The 16,743-nt window shown below is 40.3% G+C and overlaps 1 protein-coding gene across 1 annotated transcript; it reads left to right on the top strand.

The window, feature by feature from the left end:
• Positions 1 to 1,558: 1,558 nt before the first annotated feature.
• On the top strand, positions 1,559 to 16,498 carry LOC136310599 (cytochrome P450 2C21-like). The gene is made up of 3 exons (XM_066239403.1): positions 1,559 to 1,908; positions 12,975 to 13,116; positions 16,115 to 16,498. The coding sequence occupies exons 1-3, from the start codon at positions 1,774 to 1,776 to the stop codon at positions 16,294 to 16,296; spliced, it is 459 nt and encodes a 152-aa protein (XP_066095500.1). The 5' UTR covers positions 1,559 to 1,773; the 3' UTR covers positions 16,297 to 16,498.
• The last annotated feature ends 245 nt before the right edge of the window (positions 16,499 to 16,743 follow it).

Genomic DNA, 16,743 nt, shown 5'->3' with positions numbered 1-16,743 from the left:
AAGTTCCAAGAAGAATACAATAAAACCAAATTTAAACTGTGACAACAACAAAAAGAAAGGGGGGAGAGGATGGAGATTAACAGTAGCAAAGGACGATGGAGTGCAAAAGTATTCACAAAATAGTGCGCTACAATGAGCAGGGTAGGAACCCTTTTCATTACTTAAAGATTTTCCTACTTAGTTTAAAGTCCCCTGTCCTCCATTATAACTGTTTTCCAAAAGGTGCGATTTAGAAGCACAGCCTTGAATCACTTTGCTTGCACACATCACATTGTGGGATATGATGGCAATGTTATTCTTTCATGTGACACAGAGTCTTTTAGCCAAATAAACTCACTAACTCTTGTAAGACCTATGTCGATTATGACTGTTAATTGTTTGGGACATTTTCCTACACACATTTAAAGCCCTTCTTGTGTCATATTTCCCCAGCTCTTCCATTTTCATTTTCTAGGTGGGTTTTTTCTTGCATCATATCCATTTATGTTTTCTCTTTTCTTTCTTGCCAGCATTATCTTTCACTGTGACATTTGGTTAAGCATAGGATTTTATAAGCAGCTCCTAACCATTGCATATAACCACTCTCTTCTAGGCAAAACTCATCTCTCAAACTGAGAAGGCAAAATCTAAAACTTCTCTAAAATTCCTAACTCTTTGTTCCTTATAACTATTAAACCACATATTTTTCAGATGCTCCATTAAAGGACCATTCTTCACGTGGTAGATACATCCCATATGTCCACAGTAGCCACCCGGTAGTAGAGAAAGTGGGTTATAGGCTCTAACAACAGTGGCTGCAGGTTCTGCTCTACTAGCACATAGCTGTGTGACCTCCGACTCATGACTACCTTTCCCCGTATGACGCCATCTTCTGTCTAAGGAGATGATAATACTTCCTAACATTCACAGAGTCTTTTCCACAAAGGCAAAGTAATAAGCATTTGTTTTTTAACTAATGAATAGTCCTACTTAAGCTATTAACATGATGTATTTTGTAGGTAAAGGAAAAATATAATTCACTAACACAAATTACTTACAATAATCTTATTTAAGTTCAAAGATGGTGGGTTTGGGAATGAGAAAAACCACATAATACCTGGATGTCCTTAAGAAGTATATTTACTTTTCTGGACCTCTTTTCTCATTTTTAAGATACACAAACTAATATCGAACACATAAAACTATTTTGAGAAATTATAAAGAAATACACTAAATAGTGTAGCATGCCTATCAAATTTTCCATGCTAAATAAATGTTAACTTCTTGTTCCTCTGTGCTGAGTCTACTAAACATCTCATTTAATTACTCTATTTATTAAGCACTTACTGTACTGGGAAGCTCTTACTCCCTTGGAAGTTACACATTTAATAAAACAAAAACTGCATAGTTTTTGTTAAGAGGTTAAACTACATGGTTTGTAGTGATCCTTCAGGATCCCAGGCCCCCCTAGTCCATTAAACAAAAATACACAAAATAGAGAATCAAAGTTGAGAAGTGAATTTCATGGTACAGTTGTGTTTTACATGCACATATATTTAAGTCTCTAATGAGACTCAAATTAGCCCAAGAAACTGAAAATCTGTTTCTTTTTCTCCCTTATGGAGGTAGCGAAATGTCGTTTTCCTTTCTCCCCATCTCCCAGCACAATGTAACCAAAATTAAGACGGTCATTTCACAAGAGTGTTCCATTTCACATACATTCTGATTCCTGCCGTGCCAGCTAAAGTCCAGGAAGAGATCGACCGTGTGGTTGGCAGAAACCGGAGCCCCTGCATGCAGGACAGGAGCCGCATGCCCTACACGGACGCCATGGTGCACGAGATCCAGAGATACAGTGACCTTGTTCCCACCAATCTGCCCCATGAGGTGACCCGGGACATTAACTTCAGAGGATACTTTATTCCGAAGGTGAGAGATATTTCATCTCCACTTTTCCTTAGGAATCAGATTCCGACTGTCACTGCAGTGGAATTACAGTCTGCTTCACTTTCTATACGTATTGCACGTTCAAAAACTCAGGCACCTCACCCTCTGACTGCATTCCTTTCCTTCTAGTCTGCTGACACTACTTTATAAACAGGCCAATATATCTTTATTGATTCTCTGTTTGGATGACCAATCTTGAGCCATCAGCGGTGTATTGAAGTCTCCAAGTATATTGTATTTTTGTCAGTTTGTGTTTTAAGGTCAATAAGTAGCTGTCTTATATATTTTGGTGCTCTTGGTTTGGTGCATATATATTAAGAATTGTTATGTCTTCTTGATTCAGCATCCCCTTAATCATTATGAAATGACCATTTTTGTCTCTGAGTACTTTTGCTGTCTTGTAGTCAGCATTATCAGATATGAATATTGCTATACCTGCTTTTTTTGAATGTTATTTGCTTGGAGTATTGTTTTCCAGCTTTTCACTTTGAATTTGTTTTTATCCTTGTTGCTTAGATGTGTTTCTTTAAATAATTTTATTTTTTTAATGGGGTGACATCAATAAATCAGGATACATATATTCAAAGATAACAAGACCAGGGTATCTTGTCGTTCAATTATGATGCATACCCGTCACCCAAAGTCAGATTGTCCTCTGTCACCTTCTATCTTGTTTTCTTTGTGCCCCTCCCCCTCCCCCTTTCCCTCTCCCATTCCCCCTCCCCCCCGTAACCACCACACTCTTATCAATGTCTCTTAGTTTCACTTTTATGTCCCACCTACGTATGGAATAATGCAGTTCCTGGTTTTTTTCTGATTTACTTATTTCGCTTCGTATCATGTTATCTAGATCCCACCATTTTGCTGTAATTGTTCCGATGTCATCATTTCTTATGGCTGAGTAGTATTCCATAGTGTATATGTGCCACATCTTCTTTATCCAGTCATCTATTGACGGGCTTTTTGGTTGTTTCCATGTCCTGGCCACTGTGAACAATGCTGCAATAAACATGGGGCTGCATGTGTCTTTACGTATCAATGTTTCTGAGTTTTTGGGGTATATACCCAGTAGAGGGATTGCTGGGTCATAAGGTAGTTCTATTTTCAGTTTTTTGAGGAACCACCATACTTTCTTCCATAATGGTTGTACTACTTTACATTCCCACCAACAGTGTATGAGGGTTCCTTTTTCTCCACAGCCTCTCCAACATTTGCTATTACCTGTCTTGCTAATAATAGCTAATCGAACAGGTGTGAGGTGGTATCTCATTGCTGTTTTGATTTGCATTTCTCTAATAGCTAAAGAAGATGAGCATCTTTTCATATATCTGTTGGCCATTTGTATTTCTTCCTGGAGAAGTGTCTGTTCATATCCTCTTCCCATTTTTTTATGGATTGTTTGTTTGTTTGTTGTTGAGTTTTATGAGTTCTTTGTATATTTTGGATATTAGGCCCTTATCTGAGCTGTTGTTTGAAAATATCATTTCCCATTTAGTTGGCTTTCTGTTTATTTTGTTATCAGTTTCTCTTGCTGAGCAAAAACTTCTTAGTCTGATGTAGTCCCATTCATTAATTTTTGCCTTCACTTCTCTTGCCATTGGAGTCAAATTCATAAAATGCTCTTTAAAACCCAGGTCCATGAGTTGAGTACCTATGTCTTCTTCTATGTACTTTATTGTTTCAGGTCTTATGTTTAGATCTTTGATCCATTTTGAGTTAATTTTAGTACAGGGGGACAAACTGTAGTCCAGTTTCATTCTTTTGCATGTGGCTTTCCAGTTTTCCCAGCACCATTTATTGAAGAGGCTTTCTTTTCTCCATTGTGTGTTGTTGGCCCCTTTATCAAAAATTATTTGACTATATATATGTGGTTTTATTTCTGGACTTTCTATTCTGTTCCATTGGTCTGAGTGTCTATTTTTCTGCCAATACCATGCTGTTTTGATTGTCGTGGCCCTATAATAGAGTTTGAAGTCAGGTATTGTAATGCCCCCAGCTTCATTCTTTTTCTTTAGGATTGCTTTGGCTATTCGGGGTTTTTTATAGTTCCATATAAATCTGATGATTTTTTGCTCTATTTCTTAAAAAACGTCATTGGAAGTTTGATGGGAATTGCATTAAATTTGTATATTGCTTTGGGTAATATAGCCATCTTGATTATATTTATTCTTCCTAGCCAAGAACAAGGTATATTCTTCCATCTTATTATATCTTTTTTCGATTTCCCTTAACAATGGTTTATAGTTTTCATTATATAAGTCCTTTACATTCTTTGTTATGTTTATTCCTAAGTATTTTATTTTTTTTTTGCAATCGTGAAGGGGATTATTCTTTTGAGTTCCTTCTCAGTTGTTTCATTGTTGGCATATAGAAAGGCTATTGACTTCTGAATGTTAATTTTGTATCCTGCGACCTTACTGTATTGGCTTATTGTTTCTAGTAGTCTTTTTGTGGATTCTTTGGGGTTTTCGATGTATAGGATCATATCATCTGCAAAAAGTGATACCTTTACTTCTTCTTTTCCGATATGGATGCCTTTTATTTCTTTGTCTTGTCTGATTGCTGTGGCGAGAACCTCTAGTACCACATTAAATAAGAGTGGAGAGAGTGGACAACCCTGTCTTGTTCCTGATTTAAGGGGGAAAGCCTTCAGTTTAGTGCCATTTAATAGGATGTTAGCTGATGGTTTATCATATATGGCCTTTATCATGTTGAGATATTTTCCTTCTATACCCATTTTGTTGAGAGTCTTAAACATAAAATTGTGTTGTATTTTATCGAAAGCCTTTTCTGCATCTATTGATAAGATCATGTGGTTTTTGTTCTTTGTTTTGTTGATATGGTGTATTACGTTAACCGTTTTACGTATGTTGAACCATCCTTGAGATTCTGGGATGAATCCCACTTGATCATGATGTATTATTTTTTTAATATGTTGTTGTATTCGATTTGCTAGTATTTTGTTTAGTATTTTAGCATCTGTATTCATTAGAGATATTGGTCTGTAGTTTTCTTTTTTTGTGCCATCCTTGCCTGGTTTTGGTATGAGGGTTATGTTGGCCTCATAAAATGTGTTTGGAAGTATTGCTTCTTCTTCAATTTTTTGGAAGACTTTGAGTAGAATAGGAACCAAGTCTTCTTTGAATGTTTGATAAAATTCGCTGGTATAGCCGTCAGGGCCTGGACTTTTATTTTTTGGGGAGGTTTTTAATGGTTTTTTCTATTTCTTCTCTACTGATAGGTCTGTTTAGGCTTTCTGCTTCTTCTTGACTCAGTCTAGGAAGGTTGTATTGTTCTAGGAATTTATCCATTTCTTCTAGGTTGTTGAATTTAGTGGCATAAAGTTTTTCATAGTATTCTACAATAATTCTTTGTATATCTACGGTGTCCGTGGTGATTTCTCCTCTTTCATTTTGGATTTTGTTTATATGAGTTCTTTCTCTTTTTTCCTTGGTAAGTCTTGCCAAGGGTTTGTCAATTTTATTGATCTTTTCAAAGAACCAGCTCCTTGTTCTATTAATTTTTTCTATAGTTTTTCTGTTCTCTAATTCATTTATTTCTGCTCTGATTTTTATTATCTCCTTTCTTCGGCTGGTTTTGGGTTGTCTTTGTTCTTCTTTTTCTAGTTCCTTAAGGTGGGAAGTTAAGTGGTTCACTTGGGCTCTCTCTTGTTTGTTCATATATGCCTGAAGTGATATGAACTTCCCTCTTATCACTGCTTTTGCTGCATCCCATAGATTCTGATATGTCGTATTGTCATTTTCATTAGTCTGTATAAATCTTTTGATCTCTGCACTTATTTCTTCTTTGACCCATTCATTTTTTAAAAGTATGTTGTTTAGTTTCCACAGATGTGTTTCTTGTAGGCAGCATACAGTTCGATTTTCTTTTTAAATACATTCTGCTACTCTGTGCCTTTTTATTGTTTAGTTTAATTTGTTTACATTTAGTGTAATTATTGACACTTGTGGGTTCCCTATTGCCATTTCATACATTGCTTTCATTCAGATTTTTGTCTTGTTTGATTCTTCTCTTTTGTTTTTCTATCCTTTTTTTTGTTTGGTTGTATTCCATACTTTTTTCCTCTGTTGCTATCTTTTTTAAATCATGTGTTTCTGTGGTCGTTTATTCAAGGGTGGTTACCATTAAGTAATGAAAAGGGTTCCTACCCTGTTCATTGCAATGCACTATCTTGTGAGTACTTCTGTACTCCATCGTCCTTTGCTACTATTAATTTCCATCCTCTCCCCCCCACTTTTTTGTTTGTTTTTATTGTCACAGTTTAAATTTGGTTTTATTGTGTTCTTGGTGGAGCTTTTACATGTGGTTTTGTTTTGTTTTTTCTTTGTATCTGGTTGGAAAACCCATTTTAGTAATTCCTGGAGTGGGGGTTTTCTGATGTAAATTCCCTCATCTTTTCTGTAACTGTGAATGTTTTTATTTCTCCTTCATATTTGAAGGATAACTTTGATGGGTATAGTATTCTTGGCTGAAAGTTCCTCTCTTTCAGGACTTTAAATATTGGGGTCCACTCTCTTCTAGCTTGTAGAGTTTCTGTTGAGAAATCCAATGATAATGTAATGGGCCTTCCTTTATATGTTATATTCTTCTTTTTGCTGGCTGCCTTGAGAATTTTTTCTTTGCCATTGGTTTGTGCCAATTTCATTATGATGTGCCTTGGAGTAGGTTTGTTAGGGTTAAGAAAACTTGGTGTTCTGTTTGCTTATTGAATTTGAGGCTTTAGTTCTTTCCACAGGCTTGGGAAGTTCTCATCTATTATTTGTTTGAATATGTTCTCCAGTCCATTTTCTTTCTCTTCTCCCTCTGATATACCTATTATTCTTATGTTATTCTTTTTGATGGAGTCAGATAATTCCTTTAGGACTATCTCATTTTTTAAAATTTTTTAGTCTCTTTCTTCTTCTCTCTGTTGTGCCTCAAGTTGCTTGTCTTCTATCTCACTAATCCTCTCTTCTATCTGGACTGTTTTATTAGCTAAGCTTGTTACCTAGTTTTTCAGCTCGTGAATTGAGTTTTTCATCTCTGTTTGATTTGTTTTTATAGTTTCAATTTCCTTGGAAATATATTCTTTGTGTTCATTGAGTTGTTTTCTGAGCTCCCTAAATTGCCTCTCTGTGTTTTCTTGTATATCTGAGTATTTTTAGGATTTCTGTTTTAAATTCTCTGTCATTTAGCTCCAAGGTTTCCAATATATTAAATTTTTCTCCATAGATTTTTCTTCATCTGTCTATGCTACATCTCTGTCTTTTGTATCCATGAGATTCAATTTCTTTTTCCTTAATGGCATCTGAGGGCGGTTTTGTTGATAGTACTAATGAGAATTAATAAAAAATAAAAAGTTAAAAAAATAAAAATAATAATTATTTTTTTCCACTCCTCTCCTCTCCTCTCCTTCTTGAGAATATCTTGTGGTGAACTGTTAATTATATTGTGCTAAATAGAACAAAAACTACCTATAATGGAGGGCCTGAATTGGGGAGAAGTGATAAAGGGGCAAAGAAAGGGGGTATGGACCCATAAAATGCAAAAAAGGAAAAAATTTGGGTCAAGAATAAATGATTTGCTTTTAGGTGATGGTTAACTAAGAGATATAATGAGAGGAATAAGAGGGAAACCGGAAAAATGGAAAAAAATTAAAAATTACTATTGTATTTAGTGGAGCAAAAACTAGATAAAATGGAGAGCCAGGGTTGGGAGCACTGCTAGTGAGTTCAGAAATCAAAGTAAAAAACCCCAAAGTGCCACATAGAAAAATTTGAGTCCCAAATAAAATAATTTGTTCATGATTGAGGATTGAATGAGAGGAAAAGTAAAGGAGAAAAGAAGAAACTAATATAGAGGGAGAAAAAAAGAAAGAGGAAAATGCAAAAAGACGAAAAAAGAAAAAAGAACAAAGGGAGAGAGAGAGAGTGCAACCTTAATAGAGAGAAAGGAAGAGGAAAGGAAAGATAATGAGAGATGTAACACTTATGGGTAGTGTAGTTCAAGGAGAGGAGACAGTAAGACCGGCAGAGAATTAAACGACCAAATTGGATAAGGAAGAAAATAATCAAGACAAGAAGATAAGAGAAACAAATGAACAAATATAATAAAATGGGATAGATTATAAAGTCTGTGGATTATTCTTGATTTTGAAAGGTTATCTTCTTGCTTTTTCTTTTCTCTCCCTCTTCCTGGTCAGTGACTCTGTACCCTGGGTTCTGCCCCTGTGGCACATTTAAAGTAGAGGTTTGCAGTTGATAAGTCTCTAAGGTAATGTCATATATTGGGCTTCGGTCTCGTTGGCAGTCAAGGCTCATTAGCATTTGCAGGCTCCGACAATGAGAGAGTCCGTTTTCCCGGAGCCTCTCTCCTAGTCTTTCCTTCCTGAATTAGCAGCCTGATGATCCAGCTATGGGGTTGCTGCTGCCTCTGCCTGGGTAGTAAGAGGCTCAAAGAGCTGGCAAATCCCCACTCTATTCCCACTCAGCACAGGGCTCTGGGTAAGGCTCAATCAGTCAGAGCTGCTAGCATAATCAGGCGGGACTGGGAGCCAATTGTTTTCAAGATGCCTTTCTATGTGCCTCTAGGCATGTCCCTGAATGCCTCAGCACTCTGTAGGACTCCTTTCCCCAGGCTTTTGGTACTTTGTAACCTCTTTTGGCTGGGTAGAAGATGCCCTAGTCACTGTTTGCAAAGCAGGAGGACTTACAAGCTGCCAACCTCCCCCTTTTTAACATATAGCCCTGAGTATGCAAGCTCTGCCAATCAGAGGTTGCCCCCACCCCTATGTGCATAGCATAGCAAGAGGTACTAAAAAATAGCTTCCTCTCTTGTCTTAGATCACTGACCTGAAAGAGATTTTGTCAGTTAGGGTCGCATAGGTCAGTTGGGAGGCAAGCAGACTGTGGGTTAAGCTAATCCTTCATGGGTCTGTTAGCTTGTATGGCTGGGTGAGGTGCCCCACCCACTTGGAGAAGTTCAAGCGTAGGGAATCTCGCTTTCACGAGTCACTCTTCAGGGTGCAGGGGTGACACTGAGACTCCGGTCACAGCCCATGCAAAGGCCTCTGACTCTGCCCCTCTGTCTGGGAACATGGGCACCCACTCCCAGGGGAATCTCTTGCCTGCTATACATGCTCGCTAACCAGGATATCGGGCCGGCTGCCTCTTGCCCTGGGTGATGCGCCCTACCCGCCGGGAGAAGTTCCAGCATTGGGAATTTCATTCCCGCTCACTCCCCACGTGCAACTTTTTCAGGGCTCAGGGGTGACCCCAAGACTCTGGTTTTGGCCCACACAAAGGCCTCTGACTGCCCCTCTGTTTGGTAACATGGGCACCCACTCTTGGGACTCTAGGAGGAATCTTACACACACTATCTGCGCTCACCGACCAGTAGATCGGGGCGGATGGCTGCCCCACTTGTTTTTCTTTGTCTGGATTTGGCGCGAGCATTAGCTTGTGTTGACTGGGTTGCCACAAGCACAGTTTTACCGCGGCTTGAATGTCCATGCCACAGCCTGGTTCGGACGTTTGTGTTGCAGCCTGGTATTATTCACACCCTATGCCTGCTTCAGTTCCTATACTCTCAGTTCCCAGTGAAAGCAGCCCTTTATTTAGGTTAGTGAGGGAGGTGGAGTGTTTCTTCCTCCGTCTTATTTCCTTCGGGTTGATTATATATTTAGTCAATTTTTCACTCGATCATACCTTTGCGTTTAGTGTGGAACTGCTGGAGGCTCCAAGGATAGATTTTTCTGTCTCTGGTTGAAGATCTTGTTGAATTTTGGGGGAGATTTATCGGTATCGCTCCTTACAGTGCCATTTCTCTGAAGTCACTCCTAGCCTTTGTTTTAAAGTCCATTTTTGTCTCATATTAGTATTGCTACCCCAGCTTTATTTTCATTTACATTTCCCTGATATATTTTTTCCACCTTTTTACTTTCAGTCTATGTGCATCTTTTGTTTTGAGGTGTGTCTCTTGTAGACAGCTTATGTATGGGTTCTGTTTTCTTATCCATGAAGCTACCCTATGTCTTTTGATTGGATCATTTAATTAATTTACATTTCAGGTTCTTATTGATATGTAGTTGTTTATTGCCACTTTATTCTTTAAAGCTGTATTCCTCTTTTGCCATATTCTTTTCCCCCTTTAATCTGTTTACAGCAGGCTCCTTAACATTTCTTGAAACATTCATTTTGTTGTAATGAATTCCTTGAGGTATTTTTTTTTTTGGTCTGGGAAGTTTTTTATTTCTCCCTCAATTTGAAATGAGAGCCTTGCTGGACAAAGTAGCCTTGATTGTGTGCTCTTGTTCTGCATTACTTTGAATATTTATTGCCATTCCCTTCTGACCTCAAGTGTTTCTGTTGAGAAGTTGAATGTCATCCTAGTGGGGGCTTCTTTTTTGAATAATAACCTTTTTTTTCTAGCAGCTTTTAATATTTTCTCTTTATCACTTAGCTTTGGTATTTTAATTATGATGTGTGTTGGTGTAGATTTTTTTGCGTTTCTCTTTAATGGAATTCTCTGTGCTTCTTAAACTTGTGTGACTTTTCACTGCATCAATTTAGGGAAGTTTTCAGCTATGATTTGATTGAACAAAGTTTCTATCCCTTGTTCTTTCTCTTCTTCAGGAACCCGTATGTTGCAGATGTTATTTCTCTTCATGTTGTCACAGAGCTCTCTTAGAGTTTCCTCAGAGTTTTTAGTCTGTTTTATTTTTGCTGCTCTGCTTCCCTGCTCCGTTATCATGTGCTCTAACTCACTGATTCGATCCTCAGCTTCATCCACCCTACTTTTAATTCCCTTCATTGTGGTCTTTATTTCTGATGTTGCATTTGTCATTTCTTACTAATTCCTTTTTTATTTCAATGTCTTTTTTTATACTTGCTATCTCTTTATTTAGTTGTTCATTATGACAATCTATTGTTGTTCTAAGATCTTTGAGCATATTAACAATCATAATTTAAAACTCTGCATCTGGTAATTTGGTTATATCTGACTCATTCAAGTCCTTTTCTGGGGGTTTCTCTTGATTCAATTCAGTTGAATTTCTCTGCCTTCTTATTTTGTCATTCCCTGGGTGTGGTGTGTCTGCAGGCCCTTCACCACCTCTGCCGCTGCCTTGGATGTTCGAGTATGGGCTTTGCTTGCGCCTGCTGGCTGTGGCTATTGCTGCAGTTTCTACCTCACCTCCACGGGAGCGGCTGTGTTCACATGCCCTGGTCTACAAGCCTTTGCCTTCGCCCACCTGTTGTGAGTGGGGCTACATACCACACCCAGGGCCACAAGCCTTTCAATGCAGGCAGGGGTGAGCACCTTTGCTCAGCCATGGGTCTCCACATATTTGTGGGCTTTCATCCTGATCCCACAGGCTGAGCTGTGCTCATGAGTTGGGCCACAAGCCCCGGTCCTGTGGGCCAGGTGGGGCTGTATGCCTGTGCTGAGATGCAGGTCTTTGCAGTTCCCAGGCTTTAATCTTTCCCCTGCGGGTGGAATTGCAGGTGGGACCACTTTTTTTGTGTCCCTTATGCCCCTGCTATGTGAGACTGAGCTCATGCTGGGCCTGAGTTCTGGCCAGCCTAACTTCTGCCACAGCCCATGGGACCGTGCCTTATGCATCCTGCTGCCACTAACCTCCAGCGAGCCCTAAGTAGTGTGGGTGAGGGCTCTGCAGCTCAGACCCTAGAAGTAAATATTGTATTTCTTAAGGCTTCCTCCTTCTAAGCAACTCTGCTCTGAGTGCCGCAGAAGAGCCTGTTTGGCTGGTGTCCTGCTTCCCTTTGCTGGTATTGCTGGTTCCAGGGAGAAATATTCACTTCAGATTTGGAGAGTGACACAGCCCAGGGGTCAAGGTGGCTGTTCCTCAAAGTGTTTTGCCTGTGCCTCCTAGATTACACTCTCTTCCTGCTACTCTGGTCCTCTCCTCTCTCCCCGTCCCCCAGAGACCCGGGTGAGTGGTTGTGAAAGAGGTTTTCTGTGCGGTCCCTTTAAGAAGAATCCTAGGTGTGAGAAATCTGTCTCTTTCTCACAAACAGTATCCTGACTTGTTTTGCAGCTAAACACTGTCCATACGCTTCTTCTAGGCTCTGGGGCTGCAGGCTGGGCTTTGTTCGTGGGGCCCAGAACCCTCACCTCTCCACTAAACTCACTTCCTGCCATGTGAGTCTCTCCACGCCGCTGTTTGCTTCCAGGAACTGAGCAGCCCTCTCCACATTTCTACTTTTTCTAGCAATCTCAGTGTGGCTTCTTCGGTGTTCCTTGGTTAAAGAGTCCTCTTAGTTTAGTTCAAAGTTGGTTTCTCGAGATGAAGGTTCTTAAAATTAAGTTGTAATTCACTTTGGTTCTGGGAAGTGGAAGTTGGTATGTCTGCCTACTCCATCGCCATCTTGCCGCTCTTCCACATCAGCACTTTTTGACAATAGTACAATTAAAGACAGTGCACTCCAGAGAGTTTCCTTAGTTTTCTAAAAAAGAAGTGCTGATATCAGACTACAAACTAAAGACAATGGCCTTGGGGTCCATGAACAGTGCCTTGGACTGGCTTATATGGTTTAAGACCTATTAGGCTTGGTCACTAATTCCTTCTGTGACATGAAATAAATAAATTCTCCTTTTAATACCTCAATCACTTGATGTATAAAACAAAAGGATTTGATGCAGGGACTTTTTAAAAAACTCCATAACATTCTTTTTTTTTTCCATTTCATGAGAGGAAAGGAGGCAGAGACAGAATCCTGAATGCACCTGCCTGGGATGCGCCTGCCAGTGATCCACCAGGCATGCTCACTAGGGGGCGATGTTCTACACATCTGAGGCCATTTTTAATTGAGCCATGTCTGTAGAAGGGGAAAAAAAGAGAGAGAGAGAGAGAGAGAGAGAGAAGTGAGAGGGGAAGGGGTGGAGAAGCAAATGGTTGCTTCTTCTGTGTGCCCTGAACCAAAATCAAACCCAGGACACCAGCCATTCAGATGCTCTACCAGTGAGCCAACGAGCCAGGACCTCTATAACATTCTTTAATCCAGTTTGTCTGTTTCTCTTTATATCAGGGCACATCCATATTCACATCTCTGACTTCTATCCTGCACAATAACAAAGAGTTTCCTAACCCAGACCAGTTTGACCCCAGACACTTCTTAGATGGAAGAGGCAACTTTAAGAGGAGTGACTACTTCATGCCTTTTTCAGCAGGTAAGCAAGTTTCATTTCTATTTGCACATCAGAGGCCAAAGAGATGAGGCAGGGCTTTGCATGGAGGCTACACAGGACTGGACAAATTGTCATTTGCATGAGGACAGAGACACCACTCCCAAAGTCCAGGTTATTTCTCATTGAATTGGAGGCTGCTCAATGAGTTCTGTCCCATAATTCACCACTGACATTGCAAAATCTCCTCCTAGAGTCAGTTCATTCAGTACACTTCCCTGAGGAGGCCATATGCAGCAGACTCATGCTCAGATCCAAGGATAAAGTGTCAATAAGGAACAGATCCCCTATCTGAAAGAGAGGACGGCAAATTAACATGCCGCGGGCTAGCTGCAACGAGTATATTCAGGTCCCAAGCAGGAACGGTGCGGAATTAAGAAAATAGACTTAAATAATTAAAGAATATAAAAGAAGGGTTTGGGAGGGCTTTGCAATTACTGCTAGCAGAAAATACTGTCCTAGCAGAGAAAACATGGTCGCCTCCAGAAACCACATCTTTCTTTATTATAGGGTAAAATGGGCCATTAGGAAATCAATAACTTTTCTGATTACAGTTTCCAAGGCAACTCAAGAATTCTACCAAGGGCAAAAAACCACTACCAATACTTAACATGCACAAAGAAGCCAGTCTTTCCTTCAGGGAAAATGCGGGGAAGGACGAACATCACAGCTAACATGGAGGTGTGGGGAAGGGCTTAGCTTTTTGCAAGCGAGGTGGGGGCTTGGGCAGCAGCCAGTTCCTCACACCTCGGTCCCCCCAGAAATAACTCTAAAAACCCTGTTGATATTTCAGTCCCCGACATTAACTGGCAATGAGACCCCAGAGAGACAAATGGTCTTCAAGGGACTGTTGTGGGAACCAAACAGAAGCTTCTGACTTTTTATCTTTGTATTGTTTTGTTTTAGCGAGACAGACAGAGAAAGGGGGAGAAAGAGAGAGAGAGAGAGAAGCATTCATTTTCTGTTCCACTTAGTTGTATATTCATTGATCACTTTCTGTATGTGCCCTGGCTGGGGATTGAACCTTCAACCTTGGTGTTTCAGATGACACTCTAACAGAATGAGCTACTAGCCAGGGTCAGAAGTTCCTAACTCTTGTCCTCTGTGTTCCCAGGGCAGAGGATAGAGTCTTTAGAAGGTAAGAGAAATTTTCTTGCAGGAAGTTTTATTTCAGTGTTTTCCTTTAATTTGTGAGGGTCCTGGAAAGAAATAGGTGGCACACTCAGAAAAGTCAACTAACAAAAGTTTAATGAGCCTGACCATGCAGTAGTGCAGTGAATAGAGCTTCGGACTGGGATGCAGAGGACCCGGATTTGAAATCCTGAGGTCGCCGGTTTGAGCGTACTCACCAGCTTGAGCGTGAGGTTTTTGGCTTGATCTAGGGGTCATAGACATGACCCCATGGTCACTGGCTTGAGCAAGTGTCACTCGCTCTGCTGTAGCCCCCCCCACCCCCGGTCAAGGCACATATGAGAAAGTATTCAATGAACAATTAAGGAGCTGTAATGAAGAATTGATGCTTCTTATCTCTCTCTCTTCATGTCTGTCCCTCTGTCTGTCTCTGTCTCACACACACACACACACACACACACACACACACACACAAATGTTTAATGCAAAGACAGTTTTTTGGAGAGTGGGAAGATTAAGGGAGGTAATGAAGTGTGCTAAAGCACTCAGGGGCTGACACCAGCAGGGGAAAAACATCACCATCCTAGGTTGAAAGGAACGAGGGAAGGTGGCTATTACTGGAACCCAAGTAGATCTTTAGCAAAGAGAGATGGGACCCCTCAACAGGTGATGTGTTTAGAGGCAGAGGAATAGAGCCTCTGGTCTAAACTGTGGTCCGACAGGGTGGGAGTGAGGATTAAATACTCTGGCCATTTCAATATCTAATCCTCTGAATTTATTCAGAACTCAGAAGGAACCAACTTCTGGGTTTATGCGAGTCATAGAAATCAGCTTCTTGAGCAGAGAGTAAGCGCCAAAGACAGACACACACAGAATGGACCTGAAAGGAAGGAGACCCAGAGAATATTCAGCACACTCCAAAGGAGAAACAGAGGGAAGAAGAGAGAGTATAAGGCCTTATCTTTCTTTCTGTGTAATGAGCCTGCTCAAGGTTTCTATTCATATCACTGGGTTTGCAGACTCGCTTTTGTCTGACACTGTAGGCATCATTTCAAGATGAAAGGCCTTACCTGAAGAGCTTATATTCCAGTCAGTGAGACAGATGAATTATTAGAACTTCATGTGACATGTGCTGTGTTAGAACATTAATGAGGGCTGTGGGAACAGATGGGGGAATGAGTTACATACCCTGAGCACGTCACAGAAGTTTGCATAGAGTAAATGACATCTGAACAGGATCTAGTAAAGTGTAGAGAGTGTCAGCAGGCAGAGTAGAGGGGAAGACTATTCCATGGAGGAATAGTCTTCCATGGAGGGACCGCTGAATTTGAGACAACATCTGAAATTGCCAGTCTGTTTGAGGATTAGTGGATAGTAATGCTGTGGCTAATTTTTGATGTTTCTTTTTATACTTGGCAAGGGCAAGCTCTTGAAATTTTTTAAAGCAGGGACATGACAAGATTAAGATTATCCTTTAGAATACCGATGAAGAGAAACAAAGCTGTTACTGAGCCTTGGAACTGTCCATTGAAAAGTACAGTGTGTGCCTCATGCCAGTTGGGTAGGTCAGCCTGTGTGTGTGTGCATGGAAAGATGTCACTGACAAGCCTCAGGAAAGCAAATCCAATGTGGGAGCACAGAATAGAATCTTTCTTGCAGCACGCACACAGAGGTAGGTGCTGAGAGAATGAAGGAAATCAGGTTCCGCTGTAGATAAGAGAAGCCATAAGTTAATTAGTCTTTTATTAATATACTTATATATTTATTTCTTATTTCCATATTTTTTCAGCCTCTCTGTGTGTTAACTCAGAAATAGAATTAAATTAATATGTAATTTCCGTGTCATTTTTAGGAAAAAGAGCTTGTGTTGGAGAAGGCCTAGCCCGCATGGAGCTGTTTTTAATACTGACCCACATTTTACAGCATTTTACCCTGAAGCCTCTGGTTGATCTGAAGGACATTGACACCACTCCAGCTCTCTCTGGGATAGGCTCTGTACCGCCCGACTATAAGCTCTGTTTCATTCCAGTCTGAAGCAGGGACAAGCTGCCAGGTTGCAGAACAAGACCCTCCGGCCTCATCTGAGTGAGCCAGACGCTTTCTGTTCAGTGTGTGAGCCATTACCCACCTCTTTCTGAACAGGAGGATCGACATTCCTAAGCTCTGTCTCTTCCAATTTCCCCCGTCCTGTACAAAATAAAACTATAAAGCCTCTCGTTTGAGACATAAGAGAAAATCTTTATGACCTTAAACTCCGCAGACAGCACTAATTATAAGAGATTATCAAATAAGTCTTTAGTTAAATTAATTTAAGCTCCTATCTATTCATCAAATGATACCATTTCAAATCATCAAAAGGTGGCCCCTGGCCAGTTGGCTCATGGATAGAATATTCGCCCGGCATATGGATGTTCTGGGTTCGATTCCCAGTCATGACTCACAGGGAAGCAACCATCTGGTTGTCTCCCCTTCATCCCTCTC

The sequence above is a fragment of the Saccopteryx bilineata genome, chromosome 7, assembly GCF_036850765.1.
Source record: "Saccopteryx bilineata isolate mSacBil1 chromosome 7, mSacBil1_pri_phased_curated, whole genome shotgun sequence".
Classification (NCBI taxonomy): Eukaryota; Metazoa; Chordata; class Mammalia; order Chiroptera; family Emballonuridae; genus Saccopteryx; species Saccopteryx bilineata.
Note: the sequence above shows the minus strand (reverse complement) of the source record. Positions and strands in the feature narration are given on the sequence as shown.